At 34.1% G+C, this 20,260-nt stretch overlaps 1 protein-coding gene across 2 annotated transcripts in view; it reads left to right on the plus strand.

Moving 5' to 3' along the window:
• FCHO2 (FCH and mu domain containing endocytic adaptor 2) overlaps positions 1-20,260 on the plus strand; it is a 120,216-nt gene that overhangs the window by 55,820 nt on the left and 44,136 nt on the right. For both annotated transcript variants that reach the window (XM_042988199.1, XM_042988189.1), the window contains exons 9-11: positions 9,871-9,915; positions 11,589-11,661; positions 14,993-15,017. In XM_042988199.1, coding sequence (XP_042844133.1) covers positions 9,871-9,915; positions 11,589-11,661; positions 14,993-15,017 — 143 coding nt within the window. The remainder of the gene's footprint in view (positions 1-9,870; positions 9,916-11,588; positions 11,662-14,992; positions 15,018-20,260) is intronic.

Below are 20,260 nucleotides of genomic sequence, written 5' to 3' on the forward strand. Positions count from 1 at the left end.
ATTTTATTTTTCCTGTTTTGTAAGGGCCCCCTCTGGTGGATGAATTCCTTCTTAAACTAGTTTTTGTCCTATGGGATATATTATTTTAAAAAGAAAACAAGAGGCCCAGTTTTGTAAAAATTTTGTATATCTAAAAATTAACTTGTTATTCTTGTGCTGAAAAATGACCTTTTTTTCCTTTAGCAGTTACCTGTTCAAAGATACAACCTCTAACTTTGTGTCCAGTTATCCTGTGTAAATCAGCACTGAGAGCATTACAACTTTTTCACTATTCATTGAGACTATTTTATACTACTTATTATATGAAGTGGCTTTTTTTGTCATTACCTTTTTAAAAATTAAGATATGATCGACATATAGTATTATTTTTAGATGTGCAACATAATGATTTGATATATGTATATAAGAAACGATTACCAAATAAGTTTAGTTAGCATCCACCCCTTGCGATGAGAACTTTTAAGAACTCTTTCTTAGCGGCTTTCAAATATACGGTATAGTGTTGTTAACTATAGTCATCATGCTGTGTATTACATCTCCAGGACTTACTTATCTTATAAGTAGAAGTTTGTACCTTTTGCCATCTTTAACCATTTTACCTACCCTTCACTCCCAACCCCTGCCTTTGGCAACCACCAATCTTTTATTTGTATTTATGAGTTTGGTTTTCTTTAGATTCCACATATAAGTGAGGTCATGTAGTATTTGTCTTTTTCTGACTTATTTCATTCAGCATAATATCCTCAAGGTCCATTCATGTTGTTGCAGATGGCAGGGTTTCTTTCTTTCTTTTAATGGCTGAATAATATTCCATTGTATATATACAACACATTTTCTTTATCCATTCATTTATCACTGGACACTTAGGTTGTTACCCCATCTTGGTTATTGTAAATAAGGCTGCAGTGAACTTGGGCATGTAGATATCTTTTTGAGATAGTAATTTTGTTTTGTTCAGATAAATATCCAGAAGTGGAATTGCTGGGTCATATGGTAGTTGTATTTTAAAATTTTTGAGGAACCTCTATACTCTTACTATCGTTACTTTTTGAGTGTAATACTGCTTGACTTTTCTGGAATTGGAGTCACCACTGTAAGCAGATGCTTTGAATATCAAAGCACCTATGATCTGAAAGGGTTATGAATAAACAGGTGTTTTCTAATTGTGAATATCTTTCTGTGTTCAAATAACATCCTAGTATTCCTGTCAATTCTCATGTATTTTAATTGCCAAAGGAGATTATAACCATATTTGGAGTTCCCTGTTTTACAGTCATTCTGCTGATTTTGCTATATACTTTTTATAATTCATAAAAGTTAAACAAGTTTCTTTTTATAAGAAACAAAAGGATAAATAACCTAAAAAGTTGATAGACCAGTATATAATATGTTTAAATAAAACTTATCTGTATTTTCATTATATGATAAGATAGGTTTATAGCTTTCATTTGAGGACTTCCAGGGATTATACTGTGTTTAAAGATAAAAATATGAAAATCTTGAGAAAGGTACACATGAAAAACAATCAGCCACAAAGGAAAAAGGAAAACTAAGATTCCTATGGTCATACTGCCTAAATGAAATTGATTGGATATTTGGAAATTTTTAGCTTCTACATTATGTGTGTTATTTTATTTTTATTTTTATTTTTTAAATTTTTTAATGTTTTTATTTATTTTTGAAGGAGAGACAGAGCATGAGCAGGGGAGGAGCAGAGAGAGAGAGGGAGACATAGAATTTGAAGCAGGTCCAGGCTCTAAGCTGTCAGCACAGACCCTGATGCGGGGCTCAAACTCACGAGCTGTGAGATCATGACCTGAGCTGAAGTCAGACACTTAACTGACTGAGCCACCCAGGCGCCCCTATGTGTATTATTTTGAAGTGTAGGGTAAAACAAATAATTTTTAAAAAATCTAAAATCATGTTTCTAGAGCTTTCAAGGATTTGGAATAATGTCAAATGCACAAATAGAGCTTCCTACCACTCCTCCCTACCAAAGTTTGCTTTTTTTTTTTTTTGAATCAGAGAAGAAACCCTAGTGTCAAAAGCAAAATTTAAAAAGCCGAGAAGAGACATAGACTCATAAATTACACCAGCTGTGATTTCTTGGTTTTTCTATTTGATAGCAAAAGCAGCTGACCTTTCAGGATGATGATTAGGGAAGAGGATAATGTAGATTAGCACAAATAGAAAGTAAAAGAGGAGAGCTCTCCAAAAAAGTAACACAGAAAAGGTTATATGTGAAGAAGTACAGCTTTACCTGTTGTATCCTAGTCACTCAGTGCAGTGACACAAAACTCAGCCCTATGGGATGTACATGGAACCTGATACTGATCCTCTTCTATATTTTTTAGAGCAAGAATCAGCAAACTATGGCTATTGAGTCAAGTTTAGCTCTGCTTATTTTTAAGTTGGGTTATAGCAGCTTGTAGAAGCCTACAAGCAAAGACTGGGTTTACAATTTTAATTAATTAATGTTTATTTATTTTTGAGAGAGAGACAGAGCATGAGTGGGGGAGGGGCAGAGAGAGGGGGGAATCTGAAGCAGGCTGAACTGGCACCGCAGAACCCGACGTGGGCTCGAATCCATGAACTGTGAAATTATGACCTGAACTGAAGTTGATGCTTAACTGACTAAGCCACCCAGGCGCCCCTGGGTTTACATTTTTTAACTATTGGGGAAAAAAAATCAAAAGAAAAGTAGTATTTTATGATACACAAAAATTAGAAAATTCAGATGTCATTGTTGATGCAAGTTGTTTTGAACAGTCATGTTTACTTAAGTATTGTGTATAGTACTTTTTGTACCACAGGAGCAGAGGTCAGTAGTTGTGACAGGACTTAGGGCCCACAAAATCTAATATATTTACTGTTTTACTCTTTACAGAATTGTTAGAAAATATACTTCCTGTGTAGTATAGTAGCGGGTATGTCATATAGTTCATGAGAATTGTGTGTCCCACGATAGTATATAATCTTTCTTCAAAAGCTGATTCTGCTCTTCTTCGGTTCAGAAAAAATTTATTCTGACACCCTGCCCTAACTACATCTGCAGTCATATCACAGCATAGTAACCGATTCTCATAATAATAATCCTAAATTACAAAGTAAAAATTAAGCTGTTTTGAGCAGGCTTTGTCTAAGGACAACTTATTTCATTAATTTGAAGTAGCCGTTAAAAATGTTAAATGTATAATAACACAGGCAACAAAATAGAGGTAAAAAAGTAAAGTAAGCTGATTATAATTTTTACATGTGCATAATAACAAGAACAGAGTTTTAGCTTTTTCTGCAGTATGTTAAAGAAGCTAACTTAAACCGGTTTGAACTAAAAGGAGATTTATTAGAAAGAAACAGATATCCCAAGGATCCAAAATCAGGAGTGTAGCCAGGCTGCAGAAGGAAACTCAAACCTGTAGTAATACTAGGAATAATTTTTCCTTCATTTGATCTATTTTTACTGCTTTATTATTATTATTGCACAATGGTTTCTTTGCTTTTCCAGGCATAGGACATAAGGTGACATCTCTGCAATTTCTAGGTATTTTTACTGGTTCTTTAATTGAAGCCACAGCTCAGAATTAACCCAGGTTTTGTTCTCTTTACAAATTTCTCAGAGAAAGAATCTGGTCCAGGTAATCTTTCTAATCTAGTCATTTCTGACTAGATCACGTAGTATAAACAGGCTTCTTCACCACTGGTGGTGAAGAGGGAAGTTCCCAGGGAAAAGAGATTTAGTGAATTGGGTATAATCACGTAAGGTTTTATCAGTATCACAGAGGGTGAAAAAATGACTCAATCTGGAAGTATAGAGGTAGTGTCAGATTTTGGATGTAGGTGATTATACTTCAATGTTTAAGATTCTTTGTTTGGAGAACTAGATGAAATTTTGGACTTTGAAGTTTTACAGTGACTGAAATTTCATAGTGAAAAACCTGCTTTTTTCATTTAAGAGCATCGTTCCTAAGTTTGCCTCATCACTGATTCTCAAGCCTTGGATATATATAAGAATCAGCAGTAGCAATTTTATTCTCTTTCCCTTTCATTTCTCTTCATTTCTCTTCCCTTCTCTTCTTCCTCCATTCCTTCCTTCCTCTCTCTCTCCCTCCCTTTCTCTTTCTTTCTCCCTCTCTTTTACTCTCTCTTCCCTTCTTCCCCCTCCCTGCCTCTCTATCTCTTTTTTTAAAAATGTACAGACAGTTCCCTGTCCCAGAAATTCTCACTGCAGTGGTCTAGGGTGGTTCCTCAGTACCACTATATTTTAAAACTCCTCATCTGAGTCTTAGGTACAGCCATTGTTCAGTAACTAGAGCATTTTATCACTGGATGCTTGTTATAAATGCAGGATCTGAAACTCTACCCTAGGCCTACCGAAATAGAATCTGCATTTTTTGTATTTATTTAGCTTTAAGAATCTGCATTTAAAAAATTATTTAAGTAATCTCTACCACCCAATGTGAGGCTTGAACTGAGATCAAGAGTAGCATGCTCTTCTTACAGAGCCAGCCAGGCACCCCTTTAAGAATCTGCATTTTAATAAGATTCTAGTGTGAGAAATAAACCCACTGACCGGGTCAAAGGAGTGATGGAGACTTGGAGCACAGTGAAACTAGGCTTTACTCAACGTTCTTGCAAGAGCGGGTGTCTGATGGGCAGTTACAGCAGGCAGTTTATCTCATAGTATGCAAGTCCTTCCCCTGATTGCTCATTGACTGAGTACTAAGAGGTTACAGCCTTACCAGGAGGTTGCCTTTGCTCATGTAAGGGAAAAAGTAGTCTGACTGGAACAAATGTACATTCTTTGAGGTGACACAGAGACTTCAGTTCTTTGGCGCATGCTTATTGCAAAGCCTGCAAAAAATAAGCCTGCGAAATGGAGAGGGGAGGAAGAACCAGGAAGTGATGTGTCTTAGGGTTTGGTATTCCATCATGGTAAAGGGGCTTCGTACATATTTCCAATAGGTTGTAAACCCATTGTTAATTAGCACAGCTTTTGTTTGGTTCTCCTGAAAATGAATCATCTCACTTCTCACACCTAGGCAGTTTGTATGTAGAGTAAAATTGGAGAAGTACCATCTAGAATTAGTGAGTATCTGGCAGTGGACCCAGGAGTTCCCTGAGTGTAGTTTTCCAAGTGTGATCCCAGGACCATCTGCAGTCACCTGAGAGTTTGTGAAAAATGCACATTCCTGAGCACCAACCTAGACCTTCTGTATAGGACACTCTGGGGCTGGGGCCCAGTGATTTGTGGTTTAATGAGCTCTCCAGATGATTCTTCAAAAAAAATTTTTTTTAACGTTTATTCATTCTTGAGAGACAGAGTATGAGTGGGAGAGGGCAGAGAGAGAGAGAGAGAGAGAGAGAGAGAGAGAGAGAGAGAGAGAGAGACAGAATCCAAAACAGGCTCTAGGCTCTGAGCTGTCAGCACAGAGCCCAATGCAGGGCTTGAACTCATGAACTGTGAGATCATGACCTGAGCTCAAGTCTGATGCTTAACGCACTGAGCCACACAGGTGCCCCTCTCCAGATGATTCTTAAGCAGGAAGCATTGCACTAGGAGATTCAGCTAGGCACTGGGATTTGGAACCATTGGATTGAGAGAATTCTATCTTAAAGCCCTTTATTAAAATAAGTACCCCTGAAGTGAAGTAGCATTGACGTTGCAACTTACTTTCAAATGATTTAGTAAACTAAAAAAGAAAGAATTGTATGTGTGTATGGGTATTTGTAGAGAAAGAGAAAGCAGGTATGGCAAAAGGTTTTCTTCTGCCATAGCGTATTTATAAAAATGATATGACTTAGGTTCAAGTAGAGAAGGTAACTAGATTAAAGTAATTAGCCAGGAAGCAAATGGCAAAACCAGAACTTGAGCCTGCATGCCCTTTGCTCATTACTACAGGCTGCAGGTTGATGTTCTTTTTCATGTTAGCTTGCCTGGTTCACCATCCCAGACACCCAGGAATGTGGCTGTGTTGCCCAGGAGCAAGCTTGAAAATGTAGTCATTGACTTCCATTGTTATGAGTCATTACCCCCTTCTCCTCCGCTCCTTCCCTCCCTCTTTCCTGTGTCATTACCCCCACCCCTCCACTCTCCCCAGTTATCACCATTCTTTTTGTTAGACTTTGGGATCTGGGCATGTTCATATGTTTTATTTTGGCTTTTAATTAGAACCAAGTGTTCTGTTCTTTGAGTTGGGTAAATACAGAGATAGGCTTGATTTGCGTGGCCCAGACTTACTATATCAGTTTTGAGGCCACTTCTTAACTAGACTAAGTTGCAGATTTGCCCTGTTGGTGGCCTGAGATTTAGAATTGATTCACAATGATGGCAACTATTAAATGTTTTATATTTTTTAATACTGTACTTCAACCACAGAATGTGTTGATTAAATATTGCTATTAAATTGTCTTTCTTCCTGTAGCATTTCCTAAAAGTTTTGATTCAAATTAGAATTCTTTACGTTGTTGACTCTTTCTCTTTCTTTTTCTTTCTTTTTCTCTCTTTCTCTTTCTTTCTTTTCTTTTCTTTCAGCAATAATTTATTCCTACCTGATGATTAAAGAAAGCATCCTCTGTAAGAATTGTTTTACTTTATTGTTGACCTCTTGGAGGTCTGCCTTTAATTTCTTCTGCTTTTTGAACTCATGATGGCATTTTTATATAATGTGTAAAAGAGCATCAGGAGACAGAGCCAAAATGGTCTTTCTTGCTTTTATACAAATTAAATTGCCCTTGTGGCCCAGTATAAAATCTAAGCGCTAAGAGCAGTTATTTATTTTGACAACAGAATTAATTGAGCCTAAAACAGTTGAAATTCCAGTTGTAGCAAACTATTCTTTCTGACTCTTACCCTGGCTTTGGGTCTGTCAAAAAAAGTAACTTGTCTTAGGATTAAATAGCAGAATGATGGGCAGTGGACTGCATTTGAGGAAGATGCTGAATAAACTTTCTACTTGTGAAACATTTCAGAAGTGACGTGATGCAAGGGGGTCACCGTGTGCACTGATATCCAGCTGAGCTGTCAACTGGCACAGAGCCAGGCACGCAAAGCTTTGCCATGGGAAGTGGCGTGTGGAGCATATGCCATTTGGAAATCTTTTTCATGCATGAGTTAATGTTTCTTTTTAAAGGGCATATTTAGTTTTATTATACCAGAAACTGTTAATATTTCTGTCTTTAATAGAAAAGCTTATGTGCTGAAGGTATTCAGTTTAAAATTTTTATATATATTTTACAGTTTGAAAGGATCTGGCATCTTCGGTTTCAAAAGTGTGATTTTGAATAGTTTGTTTTTATTGGACATTTTCCTGTTTTAAATAGATTGTAAGAGGATGTTTAGAAAAGGGAAAGGGAAAAGCAATCGAGGTATGTCTGGTATAGGAAAAAGATTTTGAGAGAAAAAAATGTAGAACTTTGAGGGAATTTTTGTAGAGTTAAGGGATGCCTTTGGTATTTTCACATATATGAAGGCATCCAAAGATCTTAAAAGAATAATTTATTTGCTAAGGTGATGTTACAGAAGTCTTCTTAGGTACTCTATTTTTATGTATTTTAAAATCTTTCAGTTTGTTTGGCATTGATGTTTTGTTTTTCCTCTCTAAGCCCGTAGCTTGATTATTTGAGATTATGTGAAAAGTTACTGAGCACAGATTATGCGATGTATAGCTGTAGGAACTCTCAGACTTATTTGACAGGTGGTCATAGTCTCTTAAGGTTTATTAGTAAGTTATAAAGCTAATGATACATAATAAACTATTGGTAATTTCCGTGGAAATTTTTCATTCTTTTACACCAAGTAGTTGTTAATTATTAGATGCACATACTAAAATTCTTTACCTTTCTTGATCTTTCATTTCTAATCTCTTTGTAAACTGTTAATGCATGCCTCTAAAGAATTCTAACAATGAGTTCATTACCCTTTCATTTAATGAATTTTTAGCTTCCAGATTTGCAAACTGAACTTGAAGTCTTTTAAATTTTTAATTGGGTCATTTTCTGATTTCAAGGCTTTTTGGGGTGGAAGTAGTAAATGTATTTTATTTTTTTTAGTCACATGTGTATTATAAGAATACTTAGAAAGGTATCAGTAATTAATTATGACCTTGTTTATCAACTCACTTTTATGAGTTTTTTTTTTAGTTGTTGTTATTTTGCTTATCACTAAATGTTAATGTACTCTAATGAATAGAAACCACAACTGAAGAAGTAGATCTTAGATTTGGGGTTAAGAAGGACATTTTAGCCAATTGTTTGTTTTTTTTGTTTTTGTTTTTTTTTTAGAGAGAGAGCACATGAGTGTCGGAGAGGGGCAGAGAGAGAGAGAGAGAGAGAGAGAGAGAGAGCGCAAGCAAGCCCTAAGTAGGCTCTCTGCTCAGCATGGAGCCTGACGTGGGGCTTGATCCCACAACCCTAGAATCATGACCTGAACTGAAATTAAGGGTCAGACGTTCAACTGACTGATCCACCAATATTTTTAGATGTTCTTTCTTGTAGAGAAATATTTCTTACTAATTAGTGGCTTTCTTTTATAATTAGATGATCAGTGAGAACTCTGATGATGAACTTATTCATAGTTTTAGTTTAGCTTAATGTCTCAGAAGAACCAGTAATGAAATCTTCTGTTTTCTACTCTTCAAGCTTTGTTTTTATTTTTTTTAATTTTTTTATGTTTATTTGTTTTAAAAGAGAGAGAGTGAGAACAAGTAGGGGAGAGGCAGAGAGAGAAGGAGAGAGAATCCCAAGCAGGCCCCAAGCTGTCAGCACAGAGCCCGACGTGGGGGTCCATCTCACAAACCATGAGATCATGACCTGAGCTGAAATCAAGAGTTGGACACTTAGCTGAGTCACCCAGGTGCCCCCAAGGCTGATTTTTAAATTTTTTGAAATAGCATGTTGAAACTCTTACTATTAATAAAAATTTATTTCACAAAAATGCTGAACTTGTATAAATTTAAGTATTATAAAACAGGGGTAAAATGACTGTTTAAATAGAAGATATTTTTTAGTCTGATATTTACTTTTGGGGACATTTTAGCAGAACAGTGATTCATGCTTTTGTTACTTTCTTTACTACCTAAATAGTTTAGTATCCCATGTACATGAAATCTATTATATGACATTTAAGGCTAGTCTTAGCAGATCTGTCATTTTAGAGCTACTTAAAATGTTTTTCAGCTGATTTCTATTTTATCTTCTTCTCTTTCTGTAGTCTATCCCTCATACCAGTGCTAATTTTCTTTTAAGACCACTTTATAGGGGCATGTATGTATTACCTCTCATGAAAACTCTTCCCATTACCTGCAAACTAAAAGTTCAGATTCCTTGACCTGCTTTATAGTTAGAGGATCACCACTTAGCTATGATGTAATTAATGCATTTATTTGTTCAGCAAATATTTGTTAAAGACCTATTATTTGCCAGTTCACAGTGGTCTACGAGAGGGACAAGTTCCCAAGCTGACATTCTATTAGTATTTACTATGTTGGTCCCCCATCCTCCCCATGAACACAACCAGGGATTCAGCACCTGCCTTTTAGTGTGCTTACTTTTTTCTTTAGTATCCTGCAAGCTCCTTGAAAACAGAAAGTACACAGTAGGTGTCTCCAGTTCTACAGTATCATATATAAAGGGTTTTCAGTTAACTATGATCATAATAATAGACTAGTGTCAGTTTTTGTCAGTGTTAGGGTTATTTGGTTTTTAAAATTATTGATATTTTAAATAACACTATCAGATAACACTAGAACACATGTCAGGTCGATTAAAAAGATGTAATGTGATTTGATCTGATTGTTTTCCATCAGCTTTAAATTTTTTTCTTTTCTTTTTTTTTTTTACTAAGAGCTATTCATCTGTTTTGTTTTGTTTTAGGCCTTATTGAATTTGAAGAATGTGACCCTGCTAGTGCAGTTGAAGGTAAGTTGACTAGTTGTAATGTGTGGTAACTAGCTAATATCTTCTGTTTATTGAACAAATAAAGAGTGGCTATTATCCATTGATGTCAGCATGTTTGTGGAGTGATATAAAAAATCTGAATGTAGTTTGAAGGCCTATAGATTTTTAATCTTCACTTAATAAGTAAACAGTAGGTTTGCCCAAAGGAATATTAGTGTGTTAGAATATATATCTTAAAAGATTAAATATAACATGTATTTATTTTCAAATACACATCGAGATTGTTTTCTTTATTGACATCCATCTTTAAACATTCTCATAAATATGAAAATCATTGCTACACATTAATGTATAAGATTTATTTTAAAGTGAGAAACATTTCAGTAATTAATGAAGGTTATATATTGATGTTAATATTCCCCTTATTCAGGAGGAGTGATGATGTGACTTGGAGAAAGGGTCTACAACCCTTCATGTTTGTTTATTTAAATATTCTATTTTTAAGTAATCTCTGCACCCAATGTGGGACTCAAATTCACAACCCCAGGATTAGAGTCACATGTTCCACAGACTGAACCAGCCAGGCACCTACCTTCCTGTTTAAGTACTTTGTGAGCTACTAGAAATAATTTGGGAAGCAATCTTTTCTATTTATTTTTCTCTCAACATTTATGTGAGAATTCAGAGAAAAGGTTTACTGTTGTATGTAAAGCTATCATTGGAGGAGTCAGGTTCTCGTGCCTAGATTTCTTACAGTTACTAGCTGTTTGAGAGCAGTAACTATGCAAGTTCTCTGTTCTTTAGCTTTCTTTATTGTAAAATGTGGATAGTAAGTAATAATACTCTGTGAGAAAAAAATGTATTTGATATAACATGCTGTACAAATGTATGGTTTAGTTTTGCATGGAAGCAAGTACCTTGTTTTAAAACAGCTGGTTTCTAATCCTGGCTATAGTATTTAGTAGCTGGATAATACTGAGATAAAAAAAACAAAAAACAAAAAATACCCTTGAGTTTCCTCATCTATATGGTGAAAGGTTATCTTAGGTATGCTCTGTAGTTGTCCGAGTAAGCAGCTAAGCTTTGTGCTGAATTCCAGCAACAGTTAATAGTATGGCTGATTTCTAAGAAATAATTTGTCATGAAGGAAGAGGAGGAAGAACTGCCATATTAGGCAGAATATAGATGATACTCATTTATGGTAGAATCAACTTACAACATTCATTATATTAAAGATAATATGTGTGCAAAAGAATGCCATAAGTTTTCTGTGTTTACTGTTAATGGATCTTTTGTGTCATCTTTTTATTTAAAACACCACATTCGTATTTTTTGATCTTCCAGACAGGAAACATGATTTGACTTGGATTTATAACAAAATCTAATATAGTGAATAATGTCCCTTCTTTGAAGTTTTAAGATTCTCCAAATGTTTATGTTGTCTGAGGTAATTTAGGGGAGACTTAGAGGAAAAGAGAATTTTGTTAATCAAGTGATAAATCTTTATTAAATTAACATAAGAAAAATCTAAACAGACTATGACTATGATTTAAACATTAGAGTTTACCAATTGATACTTTTATTTCTTTCATCCAGATTTAGTATTGACATAAGCAAATTATGTATCAGGATACAAGTGTAATATATTTATCAGCAGCAGTTATGTTTCTGTGACAATATACATTTATTTTAAGGTATAAAACCACGGAAAAGAAAGACTTTTGGTTTGCCAGGAATAATTAAAAAGGAAAAGGATGCAGAGTCTGTGTAAGTATATTAAATATTGTCACAATTCTTTGTTATTAAGTAACTAAGAATAAGACTGTTGTTTTGAATGTGAGAAGAAAAATTTCTTCAGAAATAACTCAATGTATGTATGTCTGAGGTGTAAAAAATACACTTTTCTGAATACATTTGCCAGCTCCTCTGGGTTAAGTTAAAAGTATTAGATTTCCTACTATTTTAAAATATTAAGATAAAGGCTTCTATGTTTTGAAATTTAAACTTTAAAGACACTCTTTTTACAAAATGATACATGCATATTTAAAAAAAAAAGTGCAAAGGAAACTAAAAATTCTTCTAAATCTTAATGCCTAAGAAAAAACCCATGGTCAACAATGTGATGAAAATCCTTCTAGACAACTCTAAACATATAGGCTCATAGCGATATATGCACACGTAAACAGAAAATGGGGAAGAACAAAAGCCCTAACATGTTTTAAACATTTATGCTAGGTCATCAGCTTTTGATATAGAGGATGGAATATAAATCTGATTTACCTTTAAAAAAAATTAAGTTAGGATACAAAGAATATATAATTAGCATATAGTAAATTCAACAGATATTGGGTAAGTGAAATTTTATGTCTTGGCTATACACATTAGAACTACGTGGAAAATTAACATAAATATATCTATGCCAGGCCCCACCTCAGACCAATTATTACAGATTTGCAGGGTGTGAGACACAGCATAATTTTTGTTTTGTTTAGTTTGGTTTGCTTTTAAGCAGCCTCTGTCATTCCTAATATACACCTGGGGTTGAGAAGCTCTTAAGAGCTATGATTTACCAGACACAAACTGGAATTAAAGGAATCTTTGTTTCTGTAATTATTCAACCTATATAGATTGACAAGACGCTAATCAAGTCTTAAATGATTTGTGAAGCCAGTAACACTGGCTTGAAATTTGTTTAAAATCCCTGCTTCTCCAGCGTAATTAGCAGAGTTTTCATGGCCACTCATGTTTTCAATGTAAGAGAACAATTTGTGCTTTGGGTGTTCTTACCTCCTATCTAGTTAAATTCATTTTATCTGAGTTTCTACCATTCTAAATGTCTGTTTCTTACCCCCTCCCAAGTTTAGTTTCACTTGGTTAACAAATTAAGACTGATTGGGAAGTGATTTATATCTGTGGTTACCATCTCATCTGCAGATGTCTTTTCAGCTTTATGAAGGGAGTATATTGCTAAGGAGATGGAATCAAAACTATTTTTGTAACATTGGAAATACTTAAGGAAGTCTAAACAGTTGATTCGTACATGAAATTAGAAATGTAGCCACTTTGTTAGTATATTATAGACAGTAAAAGCCTTAAATTCAATTATTTTTATAATATGTGGTTTTCACAGCTGTTAATTCAGGGAGCTTATAATATTTTTGTGTATTCTGTGTTTTTAGAATTGTTTTGCATGATCAGTAATTTCCCAGTACCATCGTTAGGCTACTTGGATATTGGAATATTTTTCACCACTGAGAATACTAGGGCAGAAAATCAGTGCTTTAAACAACTGCATCATGATTGTCTTCTTTCAACACTTCCAGGCAGGAAAAATATTAGAAACCTCTTTGTTTGAAATGCCCAAGGCTCTTGGCATGCTGCTTCTTAAACAGCCCGAAGGCTTTTGAAATGCCAGTGATTGTGGAAGAGGGGTCCTGCTCAGAGCTTGCTCTTCCTGGGGCTTCATCTGCAGGTCTCATTACAGCCCACTGTGAAAGCAAACAGATGAGTGCTTTCCCACAAAGACTGAACAGTTCTGGCTTAAAGCCAGAGAATAAACTGTTTGGAACTTTGACACTTTGATATTTAAACTTTATCTTTTAAAAAAGAAGAAAGTAGAAGTGCTCTAACATTTTAAATGATTCTGTAGAGGAATTGAATTTATTATTATATTGTCTTTTCTGGAACATTTCCTCAGAGTATGCAGTAGGATTTTTGATAAATACCCCTCATATATCAGTAATAAGGGAGCTCTTTTTTCAAAATTGGCAATCTTAAGTGACATTTAAATGGCTGTAAAGACACAAGAGGTTTGCATTTACCTGCTTTGGTGCTGGAGTTTGGATTAAGAGCAGTGTAGTCATCTCCCTCTTTTTCCGTTATTTCAGTCTGTTCCATTTTGTCTTCCCCTAACAGAATTCTTCACTCTGTAGATTTTTCCGATTTGTGCTTAGTCTTTGGGTAGATAGAGATGACCTGCTTATCCTGTATATTAATTTAGTACTTTTTATTGTCCATTGGGCTCTCAAGGTATACCTAATGTTTATGTTTTTAGTCTGTTATTAAAGTGGCAGATTCTGATACTGCGTGCATTAACTGTCTAAAGTCAAAGAATTATGCAACTAATCTAGATACATTGTCAGTATGCACTCTGATTTTTGTGAATTTGATCTAGAATATGTACACAGAAATTCTTCTAACCATATTCTTCATGGCCTCAATGTCTTTAATTTTATATGTTTAAGTCTTTATTTGATTATTTGAGAAGGTTGATCTTCTTTATGTTTTGGTTTTGCATATAAAATACTTTTTTGGTGGGGGGCATTCACTTTCGAATGCCCCTCTCTGTAAAGAGAGCTTTCTTACTATTCTTACTTTCTAATTTTATACTCTGATAAAGTTCTTGCTTCCTGCTCACTTAAAAAAATAAATAAAATATATTTTTGCTAGTTTACGTCCAAATTAATATTTATCAGTTAAATAAATGATAAAATTAACAATTTTCAACAACTTAGTAGACTAGAAAGCTTTTTCAAGTGGAAGTCTGGCTACTCATTTAACATATATGGAGAAAAATAGCTTTTTTGGCTTTTGTTTATATGCTAGCTATGGAAGGTACTTCAAATGAAACTGAAGTTTTAACAAAAATATATTGTAAAATGTTATTTACTAGTATTTACCAATTAATACAAGTACAGACTTAAAAAAAAAAAAAGTCGAGCTTTCCTCTTAGAAATTTTTTTAGCTTTCTCTGCCTAAAGAATTAAAAGCCACTAAGAAATCCTTGTAGGACTGATAGCTTCCTTTATAAGATTTGTGTGTGTGTTAATGGAAAAGAAGTACTTGTGAAGTACAAGTTTTTAAAATAATTGTAAGCTGTGTGAGTTTCATTTTGTCATGTATTATGGATATAGGAATGCTTTCTTTTGAATTTTAAAATCATTTAGTATATTTTAATCTTCATGATTTGATTTTTTCTAAATATATTTGTTAAGTTTAAATAAAAGTTACATTTAAATACCAAGATGATCACTTTCAGTACACAGTTATTATTGGATAGTTGTAATAATTATTTATAATATTTTGTTTATTTTAATAGGGAATGCCCTGATGCAGATTCACTTGTAAGTAGATTTTACTTTGATATAAACCATGTAAATTAGCTATTTTGATTAGGAAATACCCAGCATATTTGGGTTGAGTTGTTCACAAATTTTTCTAAGAAAAATACTAACCAGTTTATTGTAAATTCACTATTAAAATTACAGATAAAATTTTGGCCTTACATTACTAGATGCTTTTATATTAAATAAAAGGTAGTTCTACCTACCTTTGAAAAGTGGACATTTTAGTTTAAAAATTTGAATGGTACCATACCATATTGCTTTTTCTTGAGAAATATGCCAGATCTCAAATCTGCATACTTTAAAACATGATGCTCTTAATTGTGTATTCCTGGGGCACCTGGCTAGCTCAGTTGGTTAAGTGTCTGACTTTGGCTCAGGTCATGATCTCATGGTTCTTGAGTTCGAGCCCCACATGGGGCTCTCTGCTGTCAGTGCAGAGCCTGCTTTAGTTGCTCTCTCTCCCTCACCCTCTCTGTGTCCATTCTCCTCTTGCTTATGCTCTCTCAAAAATAAATAAGCATTAAAAATAGAAGTGTGTTCCTGATTATTAAAATTTTATTCAAGTATTAGAGTTTTGTTTAGAGGTTATCATTTTAGAAAACATAGCAGTAATAATCATGGTTAGTACTTCTCTGTGCTTTTTGTTCTGAAGAAAGTTTGTTTATATTTCGTATTTAAATATATTTCTTTATATGTAATTAAAGAAGACATTAAATGGAGCTCCTTGTGTTTACAGTAGGAGAGTAGATTTACCAAATGGTATAAGTATTGTATAGACAGACACACTTTTCAGGTTGTTCATTAGACAGTGGTCATGTTACTAAGTGCAGTAGGATCAAGCTTCCTGTCTCCTTTGCTTATTGTTCTTGCTTGCATAATTACTCTTTTTTTTGGCCCAAAAACCTTTTGATCTTTTACAGCATAATGGTGTATATACCAAGATAAAGATATTTTGTGAAACATTGTGTTTTATGTAACTTAAATAAAATTAGTATTTTTGCTGTCTATTTCAACTTTAAAATAAGAAGATTATGATTTGTTGATAAATGTAGAGTGAAAAGAAAGAAATAGATTTCTAGTGTCATCCAGGGTTAAAATCTCAGCTAATTGATACTGTTCTGTAATGATCAGTGTTAACCAATTTTGAACTGTTGTCAGTACTTGTCTGGAATTAGAAAAGCACTTATAAAAAGGATGCATAAGTCTAATGTCATATAAGAAATGATTCATAAATTTGTGTTGAAAGAAAACAAAACAGTATGTTTTGTAATTTTAATTACCAAAAAAATTTTAGAAGAATATGAACCAGTAAAGATAAATTGGCAGAGTATGTTTGTAAGACATATAACAAGGGGCTAATTAATTTCCTTTGTAAAATTTCTATACAGATCATTTTTTTTTAATGTTAACGGATTTTATTTCAGATTCCACACTGCAATGAATTTCAATAAACCGTCACTTCTTATGCTGTGATTTAGTACCAAAAATATATATCCAAATTACAGTAAAGCCTTGGACTGTGAGTAACTTGTTCTGCAAGTGTTCTGCAAGACAAGCAAAGATTTCTAATAAATTTTAACTTGATAAACAAGCAATGTCTTGTAATAGGAGTAGTACATGATGCTGAATGTCACATGATCACAACTGAGCCAATCGTTTTTCTCTTTCTCTCTCTCTCTCTGTCTCTGTCTCTGTCTCTCTCACTACGGGATTGTGGGTGATCATCTCCCATTCTCAGATGCTTGGTCTCAGGCTGTGGTGTTTGGCACAAATCAGTGATTTTTCAGAACATTGGAAGGTGCTCACAACTGGCCCTAGTGTATTTTTTGTCACTTCAAGGCACCAACGGACGGTCCTTTGCTTTTCCATACAAGAGTAAGCTTAGGGATGCTTTGCTTCACTCTAGATTAGGCTGCCTGCAGATACAGATCCTCCCCTCCGCTGTCTTATTGTCAGTTACATTAAGTACAGTATATGACAAGAGTTTATTAATATGCATATATAATGGCCCCCATGCAGAAAAAGATTCCATTGAACCAATAGATAACAGTGATTCCGTTAGTGATATTGAAAGTCGTCCTACACAATCACCCTCCTCTCTCTTGTCTCCCTCAAACCAGCCATGAAGGTTTTTAAAGGTAAATACAGATTAGTTTCTTTTTCTTTATATTTTGCATTTTATTTATTATATTATATTACAATCATTTTTATATGAATATTTTTGGGTTGTGGAATGAATCATCTGAGTTTCCATTATTTCTTATGGGGAAATTTGCTTTGATATACAAGTGCTTTGGATTACAAATGTGTTTCTGGAATGAATTACGCTCACAAACCAAGGTTTTACTGTATCTGCAGAAATTTTAAACTACTTTTTTTTTCAGTTTTATAATAAGTGAGATGAGTTATGAAGTCATGTTTTCTTTATGTTTCCACCAAAACAAAATATCTCACAGATTGATAGCAGAAATAATGTGAGAATCATGTCCTCTTCTAAACTCGACACTAAAAAGATTTTCAAAAATGTTAAACAATGCTACTCTTCCCATTTTTTTATTTTAAAAATAAATTTATTTTTCACAAATATTTATGTTTAACACAATACTTTTATCACTATTTTTAAATTAATAAATATTTTAACTTTACTTTCAATTTCATAATATATACTCAGGGAATTTTCAATAAATGTTCATGGATTCTGAGACTAAGGTGATTATATACTACTGAGCTCGGTCATCATCTCTAAGAATAAAGAGTCTACACCTTGCTGAATTCTTACATACCGTTCTCAAAAGGATGAACAAGTATAAGAAGCACACCAATCCATGTATCTTGAATATTTTTAATTTCATCAATAAGGAACCAGTTTAACATTTACTGTGGTAATTAGAAAATATCTAACTCACAAATTAAAACCATTCATGACATTCACTATGTGATTAGAAAAGCCTCATGTGCTGAGGAAGAGGGAGACATAAGCATGTATATAGTAACATTAGAATTCCAGCTGAGGACACCTGGAGTTTGAATTCCCTATTAGAATTCAGAATTCAGCAACAGAGCTTTAACTTCATCATAGTAAGAATCATGTAATCCTGTACCATCAATTCTTATACAGATCATTTTTAAAGGTGAGCAAGCATCTCAGTAGGAAAGGGGCATTATGATAAAAACAGGCTGTTTCCATAAAAAGAAGTAAAAGTGGTAAATAACCATAAGAAATGTTGCTCAGAATGGTAGTCTCATTCTGATGCAAATTAAAATAAAATTATTTATCTATCATATTGGCAAAAGTTTTGGTTTACTTGTTATTAACAGGAATGGAAATTGGTACAGTCTTTCTTGCGGATAGTTTGGCACTATCTTCTCAAATAAGAAATGCATGTTCTTTTTGACTCCCCATTCCTACTGCTTGCCATTTACTGTTAGGGTTTTATATGTACTTGGTCAAGATATATGCATATAGTAGCCCTTCCCACCATCTGCTGTTTCGCTTTCCATGATTTAAGTTACTTACGGTTGATTGTGGTTCAGAAGCAGATGATCCTCTTTCTGATATATCATTAGAAGGTCATTAGTAGCCTGACACTACGTCACAGTGCTTACATCATTCACCTCATCTCATCTTATCATATAGGTATTTTATTATGTCACATCATCACAAGAAGACGGTTGAGTACAGTAAAGTAAGATGTTTAGAGAGAGAGAGAGAGCACATCCACGTAACTTTTATTATAGTATGTTGTAATTCTTGTTATTGTTGTTAATGTTATGGTGTCTAAAAAAATCTCTTATTGTATCTAATTTATAAATTAAACTTTATCATAGGTATGTATGTATAGGGAAAAACCTAGTATACATAGGGTTCATTACTGTCCTTGGTTTCAGGCATCCACTGGGGTGTAGGAATGTATCCTCCATGGATAAGGGGGACTGCTGTATGTAGAGCGGGAGGGAGAGAGAAGTAGAGACATGTTTATTCCAACATTGTTTATATTAACAAAAAACTGGAAACATCCATCAAAATGGAGATTGGTTAAATAAATTATTAAACATTCACTCTAATAGTCACACGTTACAGAATTAGGTTGTTGTGCCTGCTGATATGGAAAGAGAAGCAGCAAGTATGATTTTTAAGTAACTGCTGTTTTAAAAATATAAATGAGCAGATATCTTTGGGTGTTTTTTGTTTTGTTTTTTAAAGAATGTATTACTGGACACTTAATTGTGGTTACTTTTGGAGAGCAGCGTTACAGTGGTGGTCAGCAGGGAGAAGAGGCTTTCTTTTGTTGTTTTATTTATAGCCTATTATTATTTATTTATGGCCTATTTATGACTTTTTTATGGCTAGTCTTTTTTTGTTGTTGTGTTTTGTTTTTTAAGTAGGCTCTATGCCCATCATGGGCCTTGAACTCATGACCCTGAGATCGAAAGTTGCATGCCCTACTGACTGAGCCAGCCAGGTGCCCTATGGTACTCTTAATGATTTCTTTAAAAAACATCCATGGTCTAGACGTCTTGGTAGGGAAATTACCATTTAATTTCTGTTCCGTTTCTAAATGGTCTGTGTAATTAAATTATTTTGAGGGACTACATCTTTAGTTTTTCTTTTTTTTAACCTTTTTTAACGTTTCTTTATTTTGAGAGAGAGTGAGCGTGTGGGGGCAGGGGCAGAGAGATAGGAGAGAAAGAATCCCAAGCAGGCTCCACACTGCCAGCTGGGAGCTGGAATGTGTGGCTCCAACCTATGAGATCATGACCTGAGCAGAAATCAAGAGTTGGATGCTTATCTGACTGAGCCACCCAGGTGCCCCTCCAATTAATTAATTAATTATTCCAATATATTTTTTTTAAATCACTACCACCACTATCCAAACCTGTCTTTTAAGATTAGTGGGTTAAGTTATCTGCTCTTTTTTTCATATTGCTTTGGCCTAATGCTTTGCTCCAACAGTGTGGGGCCATTATATAGAAATCATGGATTGAATGAACAAAGATTGTAAACAGGTAATGTCTAAATTTTTCTCAATCCCAAGTTTCTATGAATAGTTTCAACATTGAATATCTAATATACTGAGAATCCTAATTTATTTTGAAAGAATTAATTTACAGCAAGTTGCAAAGATAGTACAGAGCAGTCCCGTGTGCCTTTCACCTGTTTTCTCCTCGTAACTTCTTGCAGAAATACAGTATCATGACTGGGATGATGACATTAATGCAGTCTGAGCATTTCCATGACC

The sequence above is a fragment of the Panthera tigris genome, chromosome A1 (genome assembly GCF_018350195.1).
Source record: "Panthera tigris isolate Pti1 chromosome A1, P.tigris_Pti1_mat1.1, whole genome shotgun sequence".
In the NCBI taxonomy this organism is placed as follows: domain Eukaryota; kingdom Metazoa; phylum Chordata; class Mammalia; order Carnivora; family Felidae; genus Panthera; species Panthera tigris.